At 42.5% G+C, this 26,162-nt stretch overlaps 1 protein-coding gene across 1 annotated transcript in view; it reads left to right on the forward strand.

Annotated features, from left to right (window-relative positions):
* The window catches only part of FKBP6 (FKBP prolyl isomerase family member 6 (inactive)), a 513,007-nt gene that overhangs the window by 277,123 nt on the left and 209,722 nt on the right, over nt 1–26,162 (forward strand). The window contains exons 5-6 of the mRNA XM_069614783.1: nt 14,366–14,485; nt 14,950–15,144. Coding sequence (XP_069470884.1) covers nt 14,366–14,485; nt 14,950–15,144 — 315 coding nt within the window. The remainder of the gene's footprint in view (nt 1–14,365; nt 14,486–14,949; nt 15,145–26,162) is intronic.

Below are 26,162 nucleotides of genomic sequence, written 5' to 3' on the forward strand. Positions count from 1 at the left end.
TTAAGAGTTGTTGAAGTATCATTACTCAAGCTAGTTTTGAAAAGTATTGTGTGTTTGTATATGCTCAAGGAATCCTTGTTATGGCAAGTACCTTAAAGGTATATACTCACTGATTGGTGCATTATCCGGCTGTTGCATACTACTTATGGCCTGTCAAATCAAGAACATTATGGAGTGTTTATCGGAAAATAAGCATATTAATAAGCACTAACATTACTAATGTAAGTCATGATTGTTGAAACAATAATCACCTATAGCTACAATATGGAAATAAAAGCTGTTAGCTAAATAATAGAGCAACATTGTCATACATTTCATGCAATTGTAACCATTTTGGTGAAATTAAGTGCATTTTTGTTTCTATAAGAATGATGCCATTTCAGTATCTAGATTTAGACAGAGCACAGTTGTGTTAAAGAAACTAATTATTCTAGCTTCTGCTTGGCGTAATGCTCAAACTCTGTCTCCATCCCTCTTATTCATTGTTACATGTTGTAGACCAATAAATTGTATGTTAGCCTTATCGTCCAACTGATGATTCTTATGCCAATGAACTGCAAGGGGTAGGTTGGGTTCTTGACTCCCAATTTTGGCCAGGTGTTCACGAATTCTAATCCTGAGCTCTCTTTTAGTGCTGCTTATATACAGTTTTTTACAGGTGCACCTGATGGCATAAACAACATACTTTGTTCTACAGTTAATTGAATGCTTAATCATAAACACTTTTCCATTCTTACCCTCTAGGCTTCTGATTTTGTCACCCGCAAATTTGCACATTGTGCAGAAACCACATTTCCTGAAACCTGGCTCAATTTTAGTAAGCCAAGTAGTTTCATTATCCTTTGGTGGGTCTGGTAACATGGATGGGCAGATGATAGATTTAAGAGTATTGGCTTTTTTGAAAATAATTGTTTGACTATCATCAATAAATTTGCACAAGTGTTCGTCTAACTGTAATAAATACCAATGTTTCTTTAGAGTTTTTCTGATCAGTTGATGGTCTTTGTTGTATTGGGTTACAAACATCAAACTTAGGAATTATGAAAAGATGTATGATATTTTGCAAATAGTTCAAGATGAGGTCAAAATCAGAAAACTAAAAAAAAGCTATAGATGATCGCGACTATAAAGAAGACAGAGTATATACCTTTCAAACAAAATATGACAACTACCTAAAACCATCATCAAGAAGCTCTACACCGAATACGTCATCTGCCAGTTCAGAGGCCGACTCAGAACTCCGAACCGGACACAGCAGATACTGAAGCACCACAAAATAAACAGGATAAAGGATATATGAATCAAATTAAAAGATATAAAAAGGGTAATAGAACCCAACCACAAAAATCGGTCCGTTTTCAATTATCCCCAATGGTGAACACACCAATCTTACCGCAAGGAGGGGAGGAAGGAGGGGCGAATGCAAGCAACGGAGGACAAGAGACCACAGCAGAAAACAAAAGATTAACAATGGCTACTTCGAAGGAATCCAACAAAAGCAAATAAAGAAAGACTTGGTACTTAATCTCTCTACAAGACCGATTTCAGAAGGTGAGAGGAAATTACTCAGTAAAGGATTGTCTTTCGCACCGACTAAAAAGTTTAATGATATTGATTTGTTTAAGTTTATACGTAGATTAAGATGACATTTTTTTTTTTTGCGACCAAAGCACCTGGAAATTATGTAACTAAAGAAACAAAGATGCCTAGGAGTGAGTTCACTATACAAGATATAGAAGATACTTTCATTTTAAGATCACTAACTGAAGATTAACATTTTGAGATGCATTATCTACTTCATGAATTAAGAATCAAACCAGACCTTTTGAGTACTAAAGAACTGAAAACAAAATCAAAGTTCAATCCGTAATTGTCATCTGATAGTGTCATCGATCCTTTCTACAAAGTGGTTACACATGATTTATATGAACTATCCACACATACAAATAAGGATTGCAGTCAAAAACATGACCCAGACAACCTTACTAAGGGCGAAAGACAAGCCCTTAAATCTCTAACCGAGGACAGAACAATAGTCATAAAGGAGGCCGATCAGGGTGGAAACATCGTGATAATGGATAGAGAAGATTACCTACGTTTGGCTATGAACCATCTATCATCACCTGGATGTTACAGAAAATTGAACTCAACAGACCGACAAACAATTCTTAAACAAATCGAGGAATCAATAATAAGTTGGCATAGAAAGGGCCTTATCACAGATGAAGAACATCACACACTTTATCACACACAATCCTGTAACACCAACAATGTACTTTCTACCAAAGATTCATAAAAGTTATCAAGGTATTCCTGAAGGCCGCCCGATATTAAGCGGTATCGGGTGGGTCACAGAGAACTTATCGGAATATTTGGATGGAATTTTGAAACCACGTGCTACTCAAGTCAAATCTTACTTACGGTACTCTTCTAACCTTATACAGATACTTCAAACATTTGTTTGGCAGAATTCCTTTTTACTGGCGACCCTGGACGTCAAGGCGTTATATACGTCTATACAACATAACTGGGCAATAGCATCTATTGATTACACCTTCAAAGATGATTCCGCATCCTACTATTGTCAAATTAAAATGTTGAAAGAAATGCTACTGATAACTTTGGACTCAAATCTGTTTACTTTCAATAACTGTCTATTTCAACAACTAAAAGGAGTGGCAATGGGGACTAAGTATGCCCCTTCATTAGCCAACATCTTTATGGGGATGTTGGAGGAGTACACAGTATATCAAGACCCGGCATTTCAAGATCAAGTCAAACTTTGGATCCGCTACATAGACAATATCTTTTTAATTTGGGAAGGTTCTGAAACTACATTACAAGAATTTACAGAAAGATTGAATCACAACCAATTTGAGATAGAATTTACAGGAGAATCTAATGCTGAATCAATAACCTTTTTAGATCTTACTATTTATGTAAAGGTGATCATTTGGAAACATGGACATTTCGCAAGCCAACGGAAGTCAATTCAGGTTTACATGCATACAACTGTCACCAACCCGCCGCCATCCATAATATTCCCTTCGGTGAATATATCCGAGCAAGGCGCAATTGTAAAGATGATCATAAGTTCAAACAAGAATGCAAGCTTCTGAGGAGTCGCTTTTAACAAAGAGGTTACCCTACCAAGTGTCTACAAAAGGCATTTGAGAAAACTAAGAACTTGCAACAAGTGGATACATTGATCCCCAAAAAACTTTCAGAGGAAAAACAAATGAAACTCATGTTTGTAACCCAATACAACAAAGATCATCAACTGATCAGAAAAACTCTAAAGAAACATTGGTATTTGTTACAGTTAGACGAACACTTGTGCAAATTTATTGATGATAGTCCAACAATTATTTTCAAAAAAGCCAATACTCTTAAATCTATCATCTGCCCATCCATGTTACCAAACCCACCAAAGGATAATGAAGCTACTTGGCTTACTAAAATTGAGCCAGGTTTCAGGAAATGTGGTTTCTGCACGATGTGCAAATTTGCAGGTGACAAAATCAGACGCCTAGAGGGTCAGAATGGAAAAGTGTTTATGATTAAGCATTCAATTAACTGTAGAACAAAGTATGTGTATGCCATCAGGTGCACCTGTGAAAAACTGTATATAGGCAGCACTATAAGAGAGCTCAGGATTAGAATTTGTGAACACCTGGCCAAAATTGGGAGTCAAGACCCCAACCTACCCCTTGCTGTTAATTGGCAAAAGAATCATCAGTTGGACGATAAGGCTAACATACAATGTATTGGTCTACAACATGTTACAATGAATAAGAGGGGTGGAGACAGAGTTTGAGCATTACGCCAAGCGAAAGCTAGAATAATTTGTTTCTTTAACACAACTGTGCTCGGTCTAAATCTAGACACTGAAATGGCATAATTCTTATAGAAACAAAAATGCACTTAATTTCGCCAAAATGGTTACAATTGCGTGAAATGTATGACAATGTTGCTCTATTATTTAGCTAACAGCTTTTATTTTAATATTGTATCGATAGGTGATTATTGTTTCAACAATCGTAACAATGAAAATGATGCTCTATTATTTAGCTAACAGCTTTTATTTGAATATTGTAGCTATAGGTGATTATTGTTTCAACAATGGTGACTTACATTAGTAATATTTGTGCTTATTAATATGCTTATTTTCCGATAAACACTCCTTAATGTTCTTGATTTGACAGTCCATAAATAGTATGCAACAGCCGGATAATGCACCAATCAGTGAGTATATACCTTTAAGGTACTTGCCATAACAAGGATTCCATGAGCATATACAAACGCACAATACTTTTCAAAACTAGCTCGAGTACTGATACTTCGACAACTCTTAACACTACATTCTGTGTTGTGACCCATTATGGGAAGAATCGAGAAATAACCAATGATAATTATCTCGTTTAAAATAGTAATCCGCGTGTAAGTTGCTAGGCAACTGGGCTAAGTGGCGGATTAGGCATCACATCACCAGGGCAACAGATAAAATAGTCCCAAGATGGCGCCCATTTCCATTTGTGAAGCCGACGCGAGTGACTACATTTCTTGTTAAGTAAGTGGCGCTATCTGCTCTCGCATACTGGCGATTTATATAGTTTCGGTTTCTGATGTATACACACCAAAAGGGTTTAGAATATAACATGAATAGCATTCGCAGGATCACAATCAGACCAAATACAGACATTGTAAAATGGAAGGAGTCACGCTGCGCTTGCACTTCTTTGCTTGAGCTAACTAGGGTGTCTGACTTGTCAATAAGACAATTTCTGAATATTAGTTTATGCATGGTGCTATTTAAACAGGTTTTAATATGTAGATATCTGGATACTACACTATCTTAATGTATATGAGACTTTAATTACACAAAGCCTCGAGCGCAGCATTCCACACGTAATGACACGGAACACAAATAGATTTTTTATTTTTGTTTCTTGGTAACAGATTATATAACAATGGGATTTGACCCAATACACTTTTGTTGAATGAGAAGCTAATGACCCCCGGTGTGGGTAAGTTATGACATGTAGTAGCCGTGGCTTCTACTGCACACCTTAATTGGAGATAAACCGTGACTAATGTAATATCAGTCTTTTGTCTCCTGTTTGTTTGTATGTTTCTCTCCTCCACTTTTTCTCGCCCAACACAGCCTTATAATTTACTATTGAATATTTTTCAGTTTGTAACTATGCAATTGGATTTATGCTTTAATAACGTCGCTCTTTGGCTGCATATAATGTTCTTTTGATTTTTTATGCAGAACTCCTTTTGCTTTGAATATGTATTATATAATACATCGTTATGTATATTTAATTTGCTGGATTAGCATCTTTAAAATATGATTTACTATTTTTTGTGCATCATTTATATTTTAATGTTCATTTTCATTAGTATGATTACACCAGCCCTGATTTGAAAAAGGCCGTTGGGGGCGAAACACGTGTAATTAGAAGGGCAAACTTACCATTACAGATGATAATAAAATACATCTACATTTACCTTTTAAAAGGCGCAATGTCCTGGATCTTTTTGGATGCTTTTGCATATCTTTATTACTATTACTGACGGGTTGTTTGTGGCTTACCGTCGATCCAGTGGTTTGCGACGAGTCAATGAACTTGAGGAACTGAGGGGTTATTCCTGTCCCCAGTTTGGACTTGGTTAAAACTATTTCTGTATCAATTTAATGTTGAATGAGTCGCCCAATAGACCAGCTGTACCACTAAGCCCAGCATTTTTCTCCCTTATTTTATTTTTGTATTCCTTTATATAGGAGGAACTGTGCTTTTTTGATCACAAGAGAATGTACAATAGATAAGAAATCAGATTTGACGGGAAGCCGTGAGCTTCTTGCAATGGGGTGATTTGGAGCGACATTCTGACTGGGTTGTTGAGGGGAGTAAATGGAACAGTCACCAGGAACAATACATAAGTAGATGTACGTAGATTAAGGACAATGAACATTGGACATTTTTAGGTGCAGGTAGGCGGTACTGCCAGCTGTGCTCGGGAAGTGACTATGATGGGTGAAGTCCTCGAGGTGAGGGACCATTTTTAGCTAGCAGGCAGATGAGATGGTTACGAGGGTAACTCTGAGGTAAGGAGGTTGGCGTTTAGTTTTTGGTTTTGAACAAATCGGGCTCCCCTTTTAGCTTTCTTTTGCTAACCATGAGAGAACTACAGTTCCCATGGGTAGAAAGGATCTTTGGATCCCTTTTACATTTTATTCTGGGAAGCCAGCACACACCACCTTATGTGGAGTGCTGGGGGAGATGCAATGTATCCCCTTTCACACTAAAACTGTAACAATTCTGTTACAGGGACAAGCTTACCTTCAATGGCTGGTGGCAGTGATACCTAAGGGTGCTCATTTTACCAAAATGGCCCCTGTCTTCTTTTTTTCTCCATTTTAGTGTTTTTTGTCGTTTCTTGGTCCTTCCCCTGATAGCCAGGGTGGGAAATTCCTTTGTGCGATTTTTATCTTCGGCGGGAGTCCCCTGGACGCCGCGCCCAGGCACCAGTTTGTGAGGGCAGGAAGCGAGGGAGGAGTCCAAAACTCCACAGCCCTTTGTCTTACGTCTTGCCTGAATCGGGACAAATCCCAGTGGGGGCTGATTGGACAGCCAGACCGCCCCTTCTAGTAAAATGCGGGGAGAGAATGCAGAGGTTGTGCTGTAGTTCCTGATAACTACTGCAAACCTGGAAGCTGAAGAAAAGTCGACCACTGGAACTGAAACCGAAGAGGATGATGAAGTGGCTGAAACTATTTCCAGAGACTGGAGAGCCTGCCGTGAAACTGGTGCCTGCTGTAACACTTCCTTCCAAACGACCTGGGAACTCTGAAAACGACGACCCCGACCCAGAGCCTGGTGAGACCCACTAGACTCAAGTAGACCTGCATTTTGAACCATCCCACACGTTGCTGCAACCTTGCGTTGCTGCAATACCCTAATACTCTGGGACCTCGGCCACCGTGCGGTGTAGAGTCTTCCGAATATCGCTGAAACTTCGTGGCCAACCGGGTGGAATAGAGCCCAAAAAGTGCCATTCGCAGTGTGCTGGACCTTAATAACAACGAGAATTCAACTGTGATTTTCTGTCGTCTTCTGTGCTTTTTGATAAGGTGCCAAATCCGCAGAATCTCATCCAGCTACGAGGGAAACCTTGCCTAGAGCCTTCTTCATCGATCCCTGCTGCAAAGCTCCTTCTGAGGTCTTGTTTCCAGTCACCATGACAAGGAATCCACTGACCGGGTATTTGGCTGCAGGCCCTGAAGTCCTCCTGCTGCAAAATCTTTGTCAATGCTGAGGTACTGTGTTAGCTTGGTTATCTTAAGCCTGTTAGGATTTCTGTGTAGCTGGGGGTTGTTTTCTGTGATGGGGAGCCCTCTCATCCAGTGCACCCAGTCCCACTGCTAGAATCCTGCTAGGGTGTCTTCTGCGAAGTCCCTGGACCCTCTTCTAACTTAGAAGTAAAGTACTCACCTGTTTGCCCAGTTTTCCTAAAGAACTCTGACTTTTGCTACTAAAGAACCTATCCTGACACTGCCTGTTGGTCACTAGTCCTAGCAACCCCCCCCTCCCACTTCTGCCACTGAGAACACTCATGCTCCGAAAATAAGGGAAAGACTTTCAAGGGACTGGGACCTTTGCCTAGAAAAGAAAATAAGTGTCTAATAGTTACTTACTTTTAAAGTGTTGGTTGGAAACTGTAATTCTAAGAGTGAACAGTTAACAAAGTTCTTACTTACCTTGGATGTGTGATGCACTATTGTTAAAAGTATGGTTAACATCTTTTCTTCCTTAGAAACTGTTTTGCCTGTCTAATAGAAAGTAGATGTGAAGGTATATTACTCTCCTGTGAGTAGGTTGTGCCTCTTCCCAAAAGTAAACTGTTGGTTTCACCAGATTATTCCTGCAGGGTAATTGTAGGAGTGTCCTCCAACTGTTGGTATCACCAGATTAGTCCTTTGAGGATAATTGTACGAGTGTTCCCCCAACTGGGTCTTGCTTCCCCTGACTTGCTGCTAGCTCGGCCAGAATAAGTCTATTAGGTTGTTGCCTACCTAGAATAACTTTGAGTCATTCAGTAAAGTGTAACATTGGATTTTACTTTCCCTGTGCCATCTAACCTAGAGTCTGTGGTTCTAACTGTCCCTGATAAGTCATACTTCAGTTATCCTTATAGCTGGGAAAGCTCTAACCGGGACTGCTTGTGAGATATAAAAAAGTATATGGATTTAACTTTCCTTGAGTTAGCTCTGTACCATCCAAAAATAAGTTACAAGTGTTACTGCTTATCTCTATCTGTGGTTCACGGATTTCAAAAGCACCTGTAATTGTTTGTTTATTATATTTCTATAGCGCTCCGGACCCGGGAGTATAAGGGCGCTTAGTACAAGTTACACGGCACAGTACATGGTAATAAACAGTAGTAGTAATAGCTCAACAAGTATACATGATATATGTACATATATATATATACAGAATATACAGACAGTAGAGGTAATAGCAACCAATAATGACAGAAATGAGCCATATGCAATATGTACAATTTATATCTGAGGACTAACTTGAAGGTTGACTTTTTGTCAGAAGCCACCCAATGGCAAGCTTCCTGAACAATTGGAAAGATTTGGACGCCTTAATATTCAGTGGCAAGGTGTTCCAGAGTTGGGAGGCGAGGACAGTGAAGCTCGAGCCTTCAGCTCTTTTAGAGGTAAATCTGGGTACTGTGAGATATAGGGTATTAGAATATCTCGTAATTCTAGGGGAAGATTAGAGTCAATTTGTTAGTAGGGAGGGGCTAGCTGATTGAGTGCTTTGTAGGTAAGGCAGAGGGTTTTTAGATCGATTTTATGTTGGATGGTGAGCCATTTACATGAGGTTCTAGTGGCAGAGATGTGCTCACGCCTGGGAATGTTTAGTGCTGCCCGTAGCGCATTATTTTGAAGGACTTGGAGTTTGCTAATTATCGCTTGATTGGCGCCTAGGTAGAGGCTCTTACAGTAGTCTAACTTAGATTGTATACGAGCTCTAGCTAGTGTGAGGCAACTGTTAGAGGAGAGAAATGGTCTACAAGCTCTAATTAGTTTACCTGTATAGGCAGTGGCTGAAGCGGTCGAGTTGACTTGTTTGGCGAGGTTGGTATTAGCATCGAAGTAAAAGCCAAGTGTTTTTACATTTTTGGCAACCGGGATAGTATTACCATCGATTATGATGTTGGAATAGTTGGGACTTAGTTTTTGTAAGTTGTTAGGTGAACCAACAATGAGCAGTTCAGTCTTCTCGTCATTCAGGCAGAAGCCATGTGTTGCCATCCATGCCTGAATGACGGAGAAGATTTCATTGATCCTGATTACATCAGTTTTGTAGTTGCCCAAGATAGTGAGGAGTATCTGGGTGTCATCCGCGTAGTTTGTGTAGATGACACCCAGACGGTCCAGTTTATCAAAGAGGGGCTTTGTGAAAATATTGTATAAGGTCGGTGAGACACATGAACCTTGTGGGACACCGCAAGTAATGGGTATAGGGAATTGTATATTAAATCCTTAGGTTTTACTCACCTAGTATAACTCTGTTATCACAAAAGTAGTTATAGGTTTTTACTGCACCTGGAATAAGTGTTCCACTATTCACAAAAAGTATATTGTCCAGTTTACTGATAAAGTGTTTGTACTAAGAGTCAGTGTATAACTGGTAGGGTCTACTGCCCTTGCGTTACTGAATGTAATTGTGAAAGCATCCATTGGTTTTTACTCCCCAAGAATAGGTGTGACCTATACTGAATGTGTATGAAAAGGTTTTGACTTCCCTAGAACTACTGTTGGGTATTTCAAATAAGGTCTATACTTGGGTCTGTATACCTTTAAATAGTGTTGTGTATTTTATATTGTGATTTCATATAATATGTTAGTGCTTACTTACCCCTAGATTTATCTGGGCCTACTTGTATTTAAATAAATCCTTTATTTTTACATATAGTGTTTCTTTGGACCATTTGTATGACGGTTTCACTTGTACTGATTCTACAGCCCTCTCTCCCTCCTAGATAAGCCTGGCTGCTGTGTCTGCCCTACCATGTACTCAGGTGGTACAACCTTATACTAAGAGTGGAGTCGTGTACTGCCTCCAGGCCTCTAAATAAGGTGTGCACCAGGCGTTTTTACGCATTAGAATCTTGTAAATATGACAGCTTTATTATTTTCCTGTGTACATTTACACACCAGTTTAGAGCAGAGGGCAGTGCAAAGGTCTTGGCACTTGACAGAAACCAGAAGGCTGCTTTTGATTTTTATCTACATGGATGTAATTGCAAGCCATGAATAAAAGCCTCTGAAACAGAATGTATTTCTCTGAAGCTTTTCAAAAAAAGAAACTGCACATTGTGATAAAAGGAATGGTTTATTTCCATTCAGCTTCTGTTGTGTTGCTGCTCATGGAGCAAACGGAAGCACTGTGCATATTTATTTTCCTAGCATTTTAGGATTGTAAAATTAATAAGATGGAAAACTAAATTGCAGTTGAGAATTAATACTTTGTAACAAATTATGCTTTCTTTCCCCAGTAAAAGCAAGCCAGTATTGCACAATTGTATTTTTCAGAGTTCCTATGCTGTGTGCATAATTATGCAGAGGCAGGTCATTTTTACACTTATAATTTCATTTACACTCCAATTATAAAAACAGTGTGCAAAATGATACTATGCACGGTCTAGTTAACATCCATTCAACCTTGCAGTCAATGGGCTGCATTACTATAAATGGTCAGTGGCAGCAGAGTCTTTGTTCAAGGGTGAGTGATTGTCATTACACCAATCACAGGTGTTCTAGCCTCTCAAATCTTCAAGACTACAATTAAAACACCCGAAACCTGACTCTCCAGGAAGTGCAAGCGCTGTTCTATGAAATAGAAACTCAGCAACTAGCCCTGTGACTATCCAGATGGGTATTTAAACTGTATGTAGCGGTTCATACATGGTTTGTCCAACATCTAGGCACTGTGATTATTATACCTTAGTCGATACTCAGTTAACCGACCTCTGAAGGATGTTGGACAATAAGATAGCTCATCTGGTTGAGCACTCGTTGCTACGATCTGTGCGTGATCTGTAGGTTGCAGGATCGAATCCCGGCAAGGCCTACCCAGCCTTTCATCCTTTCAAGGTCGATAAAGGAGTAGCGACTTCGGTTTGATGATAATTGTGATAAATATGTACAATGTACAGCGCTTTGCCAAAAGCGCTATATATATATATATATATATATATATATATCTCCATTTAACCTTGAAATTAGATATAGAATTTAGCATGGCGCCCTTGCCTCTCTGCACTGTTGTATCATAACATTGGCATACCATTAGGTAGTAATAGTTCCAGGAAAGGAGGACTTTCATTAAACATCAAAAGACAATTCTGCTATCGAACCTCAAAACACACAATACAATTCATGCTCCTTTACTATGTAATTGGCTAGGTTTTTGTGTTTTCAACATTTAAATATATACTGGAGAGATAGAATGGCCACCTTAGAAAAATAATGAAAGCTGTATTCTGTCACAATACAGAAAGCTGCCGCATAGTAATCATTTCCATAGTTTTTGCACACGTCGGGTGGATGTCACATACATTTTACTCTCTTGCAAAGGAGAAAAGTCATTTTTACTCTCTTAAAATCACATTACTCTTAAAGTTTAAAAATGGGAAGTAAAATACTCCCACCTCAAAATCTTATCTGGAGCACTGACTGCCTCAGTTGAATGGTTTTACTAAGCTCTTAGTTGGACTTCAGAACAACTGTCCTAACACCCCCCACCCCTTACTTAACTTTTGGCGGCACACTTCGCTTCACTTGCGTGCATGAGAACCGGCGCCGCAAGGACCTTTTCTTTCCTTTTAACTTTAGTGTTTAGGTAGTGGGGGACACCCCCAAATCTCCTAATGTAATTGTAGTTAACAAGGGTGCATGGGATCCCCCACTCCTGTTCACTATTATGGCACCAAATGGGATATTTATTCAAAATTTTCGGCTGTTCGTAATTTTCATACAGTCGAAATTCAAATAAATATCCCATTCTGTTTTTTATGGATTCCACTGCACACTGGAATCTAAAGAGTTAATTTTGTTGCAAAATGAGTCTTTGAATAACTTCGTATTTCTTTGTTTTTCTCTCCAGTCAGAGCTCCGCCCTTTCTCTTTGTTGGTTTATTTTTTTGCTTTAAATCTTGTTTGAAGCTTGCCACTGCACATTCCTTTTTTTGAGCCTATGGTTTTCTATGATCTGGATCTAAATAATTTGATTTTTTTGGTGGCAATATCACCTGCTAGATGAACAGGCGAATTACAGTGTCTTTGTACCATACATTGTATGCAACTGGAACAGGCTGGTATTTAATGTAGTCCTCTTTTATCCCCAAAGACCTTTTTGACTTGTCTCAATCAAGATGTCCTCCTTCGCCTTCTGTCATAGATTGCATGCTTGCTCTAGTGAGGAGAGACTCCATAACGTGGATGCTTCCAGGGCATCGAACCTCGAATAAAACCATTCTGTACTACAGATAATCTTTTGTCACCCACAGTGGTCTTGCCCATGACCATAAAGAACCTAAGGTGACCTTAGCTAGATGGACCATTTCCTTTAGTTTCTCGCTCTGATGAGCTGCAAAGTATTCAGGGTCACCCAAGACGGGAACACCAGTGCAAAGGCACCGTCAATGGTCTGTCAAAGACATGCCTCTGCCTTGTGAAAAATCAAAAGTGCAGCTACTTTAGCCACTCTTCTTGATCGGCTGAGAGTGGTAGATAAAGTCTCTGAGCATTCCATCAAGTGGTTTGAATCATTCTTGGCTGACAGACAACAGCAGGTTAAACTAGGAGGATACATCTCCGATCCTCTTGTGATGGGATGTGGAATACCAAAAGTGGCCTCATTGTCGCCTTTGTTTTTTAATTTGTGTCTGAGACCATAGATTATTCTGAGGGAGGTGTCACAGGATGAAATATCCCTCGTATGCCATTGATACTGATCTCTTACTCAAAATTGGAAACTTTGAGGAAACTTACTAGGGTCAAACAATGTCTGTAAGAAGTGAGTGGATGCATATGAATCAGCTCCAGTTAAATGCGTCTAAAACGGTGCTCATTCTGTTTGGACATAGACCTCTACGTACAACCGCAAAATAATTATTATACCCTACTCTCCCAGGTACAGAGTTGCAGTTTGCTTCCAAGATTTAAAACCTAGGCTGCATTTGGCAGGCCAATCTTGGTAGCGAGTGTCCCGCAGGAGCAACGGTTCAGGCAGTCTTTTATTCGCTGCGATTGTTCTGCCGTTTATATCAGATGAAGATCATGTGACAGTGGTCGGAGCCTTAACAAATGCCCATCTTGACTATTGTAGTAGTCTGCTAATGGGCATCCCGGCCAAACAAATGTACAAGCGCCAAAAGGCCCACAATGCAGCCATTAGACTGGTCTGCCGTTTAGGCAAAATAGGCAAGTGTATCCCCTTCCCGTCGAGCATTACATTGGTTAGCAGTAGAGGACCATATTAAATTTAAGACGGCGTGCGTCATCTTTAAAAGCCTAAATTGACTGGCACCTGCCTACTTAAGAGACAAGATTTGCCGATACCAACAGTCGATGTGTCTACGGTCAAAAGATCGGCTGCTCTTGACTGTCTTGATTTAATTCATTTTTTCCTGATTTTTTTAATCTCAAATCTTTATACTAGGAGTAGAGGTAAAACAAGTAGTATATTGTTTAGCCTTATATCCACTGCCACATAGGTAGTTCACCAGCTTCCTGTTTTGGAGAATAGTTTAAGCCCCAACATGTTCACTGGGAGAACAATAAATGTGCTTATTGTCTTTGCTCTCTTTATAAATTCAATATGGCTGTTGATTAAGTGGGATTTTTTTCCATGGCAGATATTACTTTCCCATTAGTGGCAGTCATTGGTGGCCTGATATGCATTTTTGAATGTCCCCCAACCTGTGCTCTCCACAACAGTTGGATGGTGAGCACTATCTGTTCTGCTAGTTGCCCTCTGTAGGCCAGAACACCTGATGACAGTCTGCAATCATGGAGGGGAAAGCACCATGTAATGTCACGTCACTAACCATATGATTTTAATGCCTATTTTGGATGATGGTGTGACTGTCAAATCCTCTTTACAACACTAAAGACTTGCATGCTTGGTCTTTGTTCTGTGAAATGTCTTTCTTTTGGTGGCATAAAATGTTGCAGTGAGGTCTGAACTTGGAATGTGCATTTTCCTTTGTCCTTTTCCCAGTTAAATAAACCTCCTTTCTATATCGCAGCAATTAAGTGTCTTCTTTGTGCTTTCAGAACCAGCAAAGTACGTTCCCCCTGGAGAAGGTGCTCAAAGTTGCTAATATAGAGCGGGAGTTTGGAAATCATCTCTTTCAGCAGAATCGCTTCTATGATGCTAAGGACCGTTACAAGCGGGTATGAGTTTACCAAAATTGTCATGTGCACATGGTCATGAGGGAAGTTGTTGATCTCACATGTGAGTGGGCCCAGCACAAATGAGTAGTGTCCATTTATGATATTTAAGAGGCAAACCATGATTTCTGAGGCAATGAACCACTTGTATGCGATTGCTTTAGAGTATTGACTGATCTGCTTTGGCTTCTTTTTAAACAGCTGTGCAGCTGAATGGTTGGTTGGCATTTGTTACTAGGAAGCTCCTTTTACAGATCAGTTTTGAAGAGGATGAGATTTTGCATCTACTATTGTGTAGGGTACTCGCCCCAAGGAGAGTGGTGGTGGTGGTGTTGTGGGAACTGTGGCAACAAGTTGTTAATGCAATCAATGTATGTTTTCAGCGTACGAGAACAAGCCAACAAACACATTAGCTAATTGTTATATATATTTTTTTTCCCTTCCCATTTTCCCTCATTCTTTGTTAGGCTTCCTCCGTCCTAGGCCGCTGTTCTGTAGGGGAGCATGAACAAAATCTCATTGGGAGTACTCGGTTGCTGGTGTTTCTGAACTTATCTCTGACTTACATGAAACTTGAACGTCCAACTCGAGCCCTTGTGTATGGTGAAAAGGCCCTGGAAATTGACCAAGGCCACCCTAAAGCACTATTCAGATGTGGACAGGTGAGTCCTTGACACATTACAGTGTGGTTAAATGAGACACTTAGCATAGTATGACTGGGATAATCCAGACAGAATTGAAAACTGGTTAAGCACACCGAATTTAGCAATCGGTTCTACTATTCCAATAATTCAGAGCTAAGGAATAGCTCATAAAGAGTTACTTTATGTCAAGGGTGCAAGGGAGAAAGGGCTGCCTCTGGTACCAAACGTCAGTAACATACATAAACAGTTTCCATATTTCATTGACACTCTCGTCCCATGCACACCTCTAGTGACTGAAACAATTTTTCAGTCTGTATTTTTAGAAGAAATTTGTAAATTGTTAGTATATTATTAGACAATTTTACGAACAAAGTAAATTCAGGGCCGGTTTTTAGAAATATTTGTAATTAACCATGTCGGGCAATTTATTCAAAATGTCCAATCTTTAGACATGTCTTTGTATGTTTCTAGACTGTATATCACATCCAGATGAATCAAATCATACATCATTTGTTACATTACTTGTATAACATTAATTACATCATTCTGAATTTACTTGACTAGAGGTGTGCAGGGTACGGGAGTGTCCATGAAATATGGGATAATCCAGGCAACAGCTTAAATGGCAGACCAGTACAGATCCAGGACAAAGGGAAGCAGGACTGAACAGGAATAGGAAAATAGTCCACACTGAATTACATGTCCTGTCCAGACACTAAAACCAATGCAGGCGAGACCTGTGCCACCTTGAAAAAATGTATGTAAAGTGTTAGGAAAGAATTTCCTTTTGCAGCTTTCCTCTATTGACAGCTTTCCCCCATTGACATCAATGGATCCCCACCCTCTTCCCCCAACCTCTTGCTATTGTTTGATTCCTCTCGACTTTTGAAGCTAAGTAAAGCCTTTTTGCTTTTCTTTCCTTGCTTAGCTCACCTGTTTTGGGGACACCGCTCAGTCCTTCAAGCTACCTGTGCCGGGTCACCCTGACTCCCTTTACAACATTTCTTGTTGTTTTTAAACTGCACACATCACCTTAAATTGAAGTGCTGCAGGGGTACTTTGTATCCCCTTTCCTTTTAGTAACACTTTCGTTAGTTGCATGGTGTCCAAAACGGGCTGCTGGCAGTGGATATTTCTTCCAGACTGTTTTCCATTTATCGGGTGCACACGTTTGCATTTTACTAGATATGGCTTTTTTTCACTTTATTTTTATTAAGCATTTTTTCATAAGAGTCCAAGAAAAAGTGGTACAAACTGTTTGTACCGCAAGTAACCTATCCCTCATTATCCCCTAAACCCACCCATCCTCCCCGCTTTAACACTACCAAGCCCAGCCAATGGTTGGGGACAAGTAACAGCAAAGTAATGAGACCAAGTACTCAATTGTGACCGACGTAGTGAGATCAAAAAATAATGCCAAAGCAAGTAATGGTTTTCGAGGCTCAGTGAACCAACTGGGTGTTACAGGAGCAGATTATTAAAGTCTCAGGGCACTGCATTCTTCGTGCAAAAGGACCGCATTCCAATTCAACAAAAAGGAGTCCATATTGTTATGGGTAATTGCTGAAAGTTTCTTGTATGTAAAGATAGCCCATAACTTAGTGAGCCACTCTGTTCTGGACGGAGCAGAAGATTGCTTCCATTTCTGGGCAAGGGCTAATATCCCTGCTCTCAGCATCGCCCCGGTCACCATCTGGAAGCTGCTCCATTCCGAGTCGGGGGACGGAGTACCAAGGAGTAGCTCGAGGGGATGCAGGGAGGGGGAGATGTCCACAATATCTTTGATCCAACTCAAAAGCTCAGTCCAGTAGATCTGGATGGACGGACATTCCCAAATGTGATACCAAGTTCCGCGCTGGGCACATTCCCTAGGGAAGAGATGGGATGACCCTGTCAACATCTTCGAGAGCCTAGCTGTGGAGAGATGCCAGGCATGAACGATCTTAGAATTGTGTTCCATAGTAGAGGTATAAAGCGCACCTATGAAGAGAACCCTATAGACTGCACCCCAGGTCGCCTCATCCAGTACCGTCCCCAATTTTTCCTCCCAGAAGCGTCTGAAATTTTGCCTACCTTCTAGATTTACAGTGATCAGAACTCTATGAATCCTAGACAGTGACCCTTTCCTTGCAGAGGATTCTACAATTATTTTTTCAAAAGGTTTGAGGGAGCGAGCAAGCCATTTGGGATTAGTAAGAATCCCTTTTAGGTGAAGGTATTCAAGGATCGTGAGCGCTCTTTCCCCCATGACTTCAACTACTTGATCATACTCAATGAAGGCGTTCTGGCGAAATAGTTGGCTGGCTCTCTCCAGACCCAAATCCGACCACACCTGTGTGTCGCGTAGACCCTTTCTACCCAGGTCAAAGGGGAGGCCCCCATAAGGAGGACAAGGGGGATGGCCAGGATGACAAAATCCTATTTGCTTTCTCACTCTTCCATGAAGCACTGCTAAAGTCGGGTGGATTTTGAGGTGACAGGGGCGGTCTTTAATCAAGGTCCACAGGAGGTCCTGTACTTTCCTGGGGTGTGTGTGGGTATCCTCAATATATGTCCAATAGGTTCCCATTTTGTCTCGTGTGTTCCAGCATTACCCTGAGATGGGCTGCCTTTTGGCATTGCCTAAAGTCCGGGAGACCAAAGGATTTTAGGAGAGTCAAGATCGCATGCTTAACCCTTGGTCTTTTTCCCATTCCAAATAAATTGTTGGACCGGACCATGCAGGGTCAAGAAAAGTGTCTGGATAATGAAGGGGAGGGCCGGAAAAAGGTAGAGGAGACTGGGGAGAATATTCATTTTGATCGACACCATGCGGCCAAACCATGAAATAGTTGGAGAGGCCCAACGTAAGAGGTCTACTTTTATCTTGGCTAGCATCGGAGAGAAGTTCAACTAGGGGCTCCCAGGCCCCTAGGAAGGAGGATTCCCAGGTATGGGGAGGCCTTGCGTTCGATTCTCATCCTCCCTAGTTCTTTCCTTCCCCTGATTTCCTGGTCCATTTCACCCATGGGCATTATACATGACTTGGAGGTTAATCTTTAGCCCAGAGAAGACACCAAAAGTGCATATCATGTCGAGGAGGTTTGGGAGTGAGTCGTGTAAATTGGTCATGTAGGCAAGGATGTCATTGGTGAAAAGTGAGAGTTTGAAGTCTTGGTCCCCACAGCGAACTCCTGTGATCTTCTGATCTAGCCTGATGGCGATGGCCAGGGGATACATTGTAAGGCATACAAGAGGGGGGAGATGGGGCAACCCTGTTGAGTTCCTCTTGAGCGGAGGAGAGGGGCCGAGACAGAGACGTTCATCGCTACTATAGCCAAGGGGCCATTATATATTGCTGCAATCCACCCACAGAATTTACACCCAGGCCCATCCTTTGCAAGACCTTACCCCTGTAGGGTCATTCTACGCGGTTGAAAGCCTTTTCTGAATCCAGTGAGAGTAGGTAGGCCTCCAAGTCCTTACTTGAAGCTTCATGCATCAGGTCAAGCGTCTTCCTTATATTATCCGCCCCCTGTCTGGCTGGGATAAAACCAACCTGGTCTCCGTGGGCCAGCGTAGGGAGATGTTGGGCTACCCTATCCGCAGGTAACTTCGCTAGGATTTCTACGTATGTATTGAGAAGGGAAATGGGGTGGTAGGATTGCAATGTGTTGGATCTTTTCCCTCTTTAGGTATAACCACAATAAGGGCCGACATGGATTGGGGCAGGGATCCCGTGTCCAGGGCTGCATTAAATAATTGGGCCATGAACAGAGCCAGGGTGGAGCGGAAAGCCTTATAGAAGCGAACAGTGAAACCATAGTCTCCCGGCGTGGTGCCTCCTTTCAGTGATCCGATGGTGTCTATTACCTCCTGGGGAGTGATGGGCAGTTTGAGGGGGTAAACCTTCTTGGGGGGGCCAGGGGAGGGAAGACGGGGGGATTGGAATGGAATCAAGAAATTGGTCAGCATTTGTCCTATCCCCAGTATATTCCGACTTGTAGAGTCGCTCGTAATACTGGCAGAACTGTTCTGCTATTTATACATTTATCTCCCTCTGGGGAGCGCAGTGAGTCTACTCTCCTACCGTTCCTGAATTCCCTCAACCTCCAGGTGAGGATCCTGTCTGCCTTCACCCCCTTTTCCATATATCTTTGTTTTAAGAAGGCGAGTTTCCTTTCCGTCTGTCCTACCAAGAGAGCTGCAAGTTTTGATTTATGCTGTTGGAACTCCGCCTATCTGCCTGGGAACATTTGAGACTTTAATTTACCTCCCGGTTGAATAGCCTCTATTTTATCTCGAAGTAGTCTCTCTTCTCTTGCCCGTTCTTTTTTCCTCTTCGCGCCCATACATATGAGAACGCCCCTGATTGTGTCTTTAAATGCGTCCCAGACTCCCATTACACCCACCTCCCTGTTGTCGTTGATTACAATATTCTTTTATGGCGGCTACGAGGGTTTGGGTACTTGTAACCCTCATATTCAAACGAGGGGGAGAACGAGTATCCCCATCTATATCTCACTGCCTTGGATTGAAGCAATTTTGTCAGGGGGCCACATAGCCGTCTTGCCGTGGTGAGGGGAGATGGATCCTGGTAAATTGAAATCTGTGCATTCTCCCAGTCAATTAGGCCCTTTTTCCATGCCAGTTCCAAGATCTTGCTCTTTTCTGAGAAGTAAAGAAACCTCATTAGAACCGACTCAGGCCCCTGGTGGAAGACCCCGCTCTGTGCGCTCTCTCGATTGTCGGTTCAGTGGTGTTGCCCTTGCCAAAGAGTTTTCTGCTCACTGCGTTGACTGCTCTTCTAATGTCTGTCTGAGTCTCACCTTCTCTCTCCGGGAAGTGAAGGAATCTCGGGTTACTGCAGAGCTCCCTGTTCTGCAAATCGTCCAACTTGGGAGTACATTTCTCCTCTATTCTTTCCAATTCGGAGAGGCGCATGTCTATCTGGGTCTCCTGGTGGTCTACCGAGGTACTGTTCGCATCTGGGGCTTGGACTCGGTCATTCATGGTGGCCACTTTCTTGTCCAGGATATCCAACCTTTTGCCAATATCTGCTCTGAAGCCTCGGATTTCATCCAGCAGGGCCGCCATGCCCTTACTCACCGATTGAGAAACCAAAAGGAGAGGGTGGTCACACGGTACAGTCCGCTAGATTAATCAAGCGAGATATTTAACCATCAGATGGGGAAACCAAAAAGGGGATAGGCCAGGTCAAGGCTAGTATAAAAATATCATTTTTTTATTAATCACATATCAAATCTCATAAAAAATAATGCACAATGCATAATAAAACAGCATATATACAACTCATATTGAATATACACGAATAAAGTGCATGACAACCAATCACCCCCACTGCAGTTCGGGGCGAGAACAGCATGAAAAGAGTCTACTGCTGTTCAAAAAGAAAAAAGGGGGAAAAGGACTGTATCATGGATAAGTCCCTGAATTAATACCATAGATCACCCTAATATGTTGATACATACACAATCCAAGATTCAATTCTTGATAGAAATCGGGTAATTCAATGAGTTCTAAATAGACATTTTTTCCGAAAATTAGAAATATAAAAGTGCTAGGTGCAATATTACAAATTCTATCCAGCCTAATGATCTGGAATAACACAATTCATAAATAATAAATTAGGAAATGTCAGTCAAGCTTGCAATGCGATAGTAGTTTGAATACTGCATGCAACGCTCCTAACCATTTCAAACTTGATAGCCAACCACTGGTACCTAGTGTAATCTCCAACATTCTTAAGTATTACACTGGTATCACTGAGATAGTAAATAGTAGTTTCGACAACCCTAAAAGTGTCTAAGTCGTCACTCTAAAAAGAGAGGGGCGAATTGACAGTCGTCTTCCTCGGGACTAGACCGAAACGGTTATAAACTACTGGATCAACAACAGATTATTTTGTATAAAATAAATGGATGGACATCTTGGTTTTCTTCCATGTGTCCTTCCATATCATGAACCTTCTTCTGTACATGTAAGTGATCCTTATATTCCTTCTTTATCCGATTCATCACTAAAACACACCAAGAAATCAAAAAGAAAGAAAAAGGAAACCGAAAAACACCCATGTTAAAAACATATTAATAAAAATCCTTGACCTAGCCTAGCAACCCCGCAGTAACCCAATTCAGACTGTCACATTATGGTTCTCAAAGGAATCCATATCACACAACAAAGAGCTCATGCTCAAAGAGAGTCATCTTGTCAGATCCACAGTTGGATAAGGGATGGAAACCTCTACTCCATCCCAATGAAACAATATTCATCTAAATCCGAGAAGACATATTAATGGGAGCGGAGAACTTAAATCAATAAGTATCTCACTGCAATCCCTATGGCAATTGCGTAAAAAGCAAGGGCAGAGCACTTAATCAGCAAAAAAGTACACAATTAAAATCCTAACCTTCATGGCTAGAAGGGACCAACTCCTCCTTGGTTCAACCATGGAGAAAGGGAACCACTTTGCTCAAACTGCAATGTCGCAGTTAAATTTAGTCCCATTAATTGGCACAGGAAGTCATTTGTATTCAACCAGTTTATATTCTGCTGAGCGAAAAGAAAACAGCGAGGACACATCAACACTAAGTCATGAGCCTGGAATAGCAGGACTCGTGAGCTTTGGCTAACATCTGTCAACAAGACTTTTGTTGTTGAAAATATAGGCTCATGACTTACTGTGTTGATGTGTCCTCGCTCTTTTCTTTTCTTTTTGCTCAGCAGAATATAAGCTGGTTGAATACATAGGAGTTCCTGTGCTGATGAATGGGACTAAATTTAACTGCGACATTACAGTTTTCGAGCAAAGTGGTTCCCTTTCTCCATGGTTGAACCAAGGAGGAGTTGGTCCCTTCTAACCATGAAGGTTAGGATTTTAATTGTGTACTTTTTTGCTGATTAAGTGCTCTGCCCTTGCTTTTTACGTAATTGTCATAGGGATTGCAGTGAGATACTTATTGATTTAAATTCTCCACTCCCATTAACATGTCTTCTCGGATTGATTTAGATGAATACCCGTGACTTGTTTCATTGGGATGGAGTAGAGTTTTCCATCCCTTATCCAATTGTGGATCTGACAAGATGACTCTCTTTGAGCATGAGCTCTTTGTGTGATATGGATTCCTTTGAGAACCATAATGTGATAGTCTGAATTGGGTTACTGCGGGGTTGCTAGGCTAGGTCAAGCATTTTTATTAATATTTTTAACATGGGTGTTTTTCTGTTTCCTTTTTCTTCCTTTTTCTTTCTTTTTGATTTCTTGATGTGTTTAAGTGATGAATCGGATAAAGAAGCAATATAAGGATCACTTACATGTACAGAAGAAGGTTCATGATATGGAAGGACACATGGAAGAAAACCAAGATGTCCATCCATTTATTATATACAAAATAATCTGTTGTTGATCCAGTAGCTTATAACCGTTTCTCTCTAGTCCTGTGGAAGACTGTCAATTTGCCCCTCTCTTTTTAAAGAGTGACGATTTAGACACTTTTGGGGTCGTCGAAACTACTATTTATTATCTCAGAAATACCAGTGTAATACATAAGAATGTTGGAGATTACACTAGGTACCAGTGGTTGGCTATCAAGTTTGAAATGGTGAGGAGCGTTGCATGCAGTATTCCAACTACTATTGCATTGCAAGCTTGACTGACAATTCCTGATTTATTATTAATGAATTGTTATTCCAGATCATTAGGCTGGATAGAATTTGTAATATTGCAGGTAGCACTTTTACATTTCTAATTTTTGTTACAAATGTTTATTTAGAACTCATTGAATTACCCAATTTCTATCAAGAATTGAATCTTGGATTGTGTATGTATCAACATATTAGGATGATCTATGGTATTCATTCAGGGACTTATCCATGATATAGTCCTTTTGCCCCTTTTTTCTTTTTGAACAGCAGTAGACTCTTGTTCTCACCCTGAACTGCAGTGGGGTGATTGGTTGTCATGCACTTTATTTGTGTATATTCAATACGGGTTGTATATTTATATGCTGTATTATTATGCATTGTGCATTATTTGTTATGAGATTTGATATGTGATTAATAAAGAAATGCTATTTTTATACTAGCCTTGACCTGGCCTATCCCCTTTTTGGTTTCCCCATCTGATGGTTAAATATCTCGCTTGATTAATCTAGCGGACTGTACCGTGTGACCCACCCTCTCCTTTTGGTTTCTTGGTCTCCTGTTCCCCGGGTCCACGCTGTAGGGGTCGCCTATCCTTGGTTAGGTAATAGTACTTACTCACTGATTGAGCATCTAGTGGTTCCGACTGTGCAGAGGCGGCCATATCGGGATACGCTTGTCCCGGAGCCAGGGTGTGGCAAAACTTTTGTAGGGACTTAGCCCAACTCATGAACAATTCACCAGTGCCAGGGATTACTCCGATTGATTTGTGGGCTTCGTCCAGGTAGGGGACCCCTGAGCAGGGGAGGTAGGGGTGAAGAGAAAGTGGTCCCCAGTGGAGGTCCCACGGCGATCGAAGTAAGAGGAGGGCTGTGAGGTGACTGCAAGGTTCTCAAATGGGACCTTGTGCGATGGCGTCCAATGCAGCACTTAATAGCTCCCTCTTCTTCTCTTCCCCCCAGAGGGAAGCAACATCGAATCCTCCCAGTTCCCAGTCTCAGGTAATTTTTACCTTGAGTAGGGTCCCCTTCCTACTCTTTTCAAAAAGTCCAGCAGTGTTCTTGCCACCAGAGAGTTGGCTTATTGCCGGTCCAGGAGGTATGAGGAGCGGGGTGTTTCTGTACTGGTCTGCACTGGGTCAGAGGTGGGCCGATTAGACCGCCCAGGCAAGAACATGCCAGGCGGGTAGGCACGTGAGTTTTCGGTGTAGGGTGCAGGGCACAGGTGCGGTGCAGTCCACTGGTAGCGATCTGCTATGGTCACCAACTTGAAATAATACAGGCGGCACAGCGTCTGGTGGCTGGTCGGCTATGCCGTGACATGTGGCGCCAGTGCTTCAGGATGGCATGATAAGAGGTGGCAAGGAGAGTCGTTGGTTGCCTGTCTGGAATGTTAAAGATGGGATCAGCACTGTTGACTTCGTTCGGGCCCTTGTGTGTCCTTGGACCGCAAGGAGGGAAGCCGGGCCAAGGAAGGTAGAAGTACACCGTCTCTGGGAGAGTGCCGCCTAGAAGAAGCTACCAGCGCTTGACTGGGCTGCTCAGAGGTAGAGGGGCGCAGGAGTCGGAGAGGCACCCGCTGAAAATGCGGCGAGAATCTGAAGAGAGGGGCAGCCCAATTGATGGTCTTGGGTTCGGGGCTCGCTTGTGGGGCTCAACTGATGAGAGCTTGGAGTATGGTTCGAGGCAGAAGGGCAGTCTAAGCCCTCGCAGACGAATGGCCAAGCCCAAGCCAGAGGGCTCCCCCAGCAAGGGCTTCAAGTCGGAGGGCCCCCCCAGCAAAGGCTTTAAGTCAAATGGGGCACTTATCTGCTTAATGACGTGGGGCGTAGGCGTAGATCCGGCGCATAGACAGAGTCCGCACCACCACATATGTCGTTCCCTGTTCCGCAATGGCGAGGAGGGGCGCGAGGTCCGGCAGGAGGCAGCAGGATCTGAAGAGGGGGTCACCGACCCCTCAACGAGAAGGCCTTCTTCGTTCGCCCTCCACAGCGGGCCCCTCCAGTGGGTATTCCCGAGGTCCTGAGGGTCCTGGGGTTCAGCAGCGGAGCAGGTTGGGTGGTCAGTGTCTCACGGCTTCACGCTTCGGCAGTGAGCTGGTCTCTTGCTTTGCCCCAGAGGATCGTCTGGAGCAGGGGGTTTTGTGAGCTGTAAACAGCTCGGTGCAGACAGGCCTCTCCGTCACCACGGTGCCTGGTAGCCCGTCCCAGAGCCGCAGAGTAGGCGAAGAGATGCAGGAACTCCGCCCCCTCTTTCGTAGCCTCGGATTTCAGGCTATATGTGGAGTAGAAGCACCAGGGTTTTTACCATTCGGTGCTCTGGGGCTCGGATTGCTCCTGGCGGGGTCGGGTCTTCACTCCTGGGGATTTGGGGGGGGGGGGGCTCAATTCCCTTTAGTCACACCCAGTGGAGGAGACCGACGGAGATCCGTTAGCATATCTCAGCGCCCCCTGGTGGCTCCCAACAGATATGACTTTTTGAGTGCCATATACTCAAAATGGCAATGCCACATGCTCTTTGTCCTTTCCTTTGGCCATCTTGACCTTTAGCCTTTTTCCTGCCATCTCAGGTTATGAAACGCCACATATGGAAAGCCCTTTCTCAGGCAAAGCCTCTGCTTTCCAGGCAAGGTGGAAGTGTGTGCATGTGGTCCAATGTGGGGGTTGAGACTCTTGTGTGGTTCCAATACACTGTCCAGGGAGACCTTTGTTGCTAGGCAGATCTAGGGCAAGGGTCTGTTCACGATTGGACAGCCCTTGCTAGTTTGAATGCTGCAGATCCTTTCCATTGGAGGGCTAAGGGCAGCCCTGGCTCAAATCCAGGTTAAAAGGATGGCTCCTGCAGCCATTCTTGAGATCGTTTGTGGAGCAAAGACTACTACAAAGATTGTAGATACTGAGGACCTGTGGCCAGCTGTTACAAGACTTCCAGCATTGCTTCTGGCCAAGTCCCAGTGAAGCACTGTTCCTGTGGACCAATCGCATGAAGACCCTGAACAGTGCGGCAACCCATGGGCTAGTGGACCAAGTAATCCAGACCCCTGCACACCGATCCTTCCCTCTTGAGCCTTCAGTGGTATCCGGGGACCATCCTATGGGCTGATAAGCTCGTTCTGGGCATCTGCTATGCGTTGGTTATTGGTCCGAGTTTTGCCTTTGAACTCTCAGGTCTCCAGCATGTGGACGAAGAATAAGTCTCTTGCCATTGCTGTTCTCCATCGTGAAGAGTGAATGACGCTGCTGTCTGCTTTGATTGTGTCCTGGGGCTGTCTTGTCTTCATGGGAATCGCGGTGCTCTGCCTTTCGGGGTGGCCCAGCTGTTCAGAATTAGGAACCATCTCACTGGAACTTTCAACCATCACTTAGCTGGACCAGTCTTGATGCTGAAAGTGACCAC

Source organism: Ambystoma mexicanum, chromosome 9 (genome assembly GCF_040938575.1).
Source record: "Ambystoma mexicanum isolate Mex_15411 chromosome 9, UKY_AmexF1_1, whole genome shotgun sequence".
Classification (NCBI taxonomy): Eukaryota; Metazoa; Chordata; class Amphibia; order Caudata; family Ambystomatidae; genus Ambystoma; species Ambystoma mexicanum.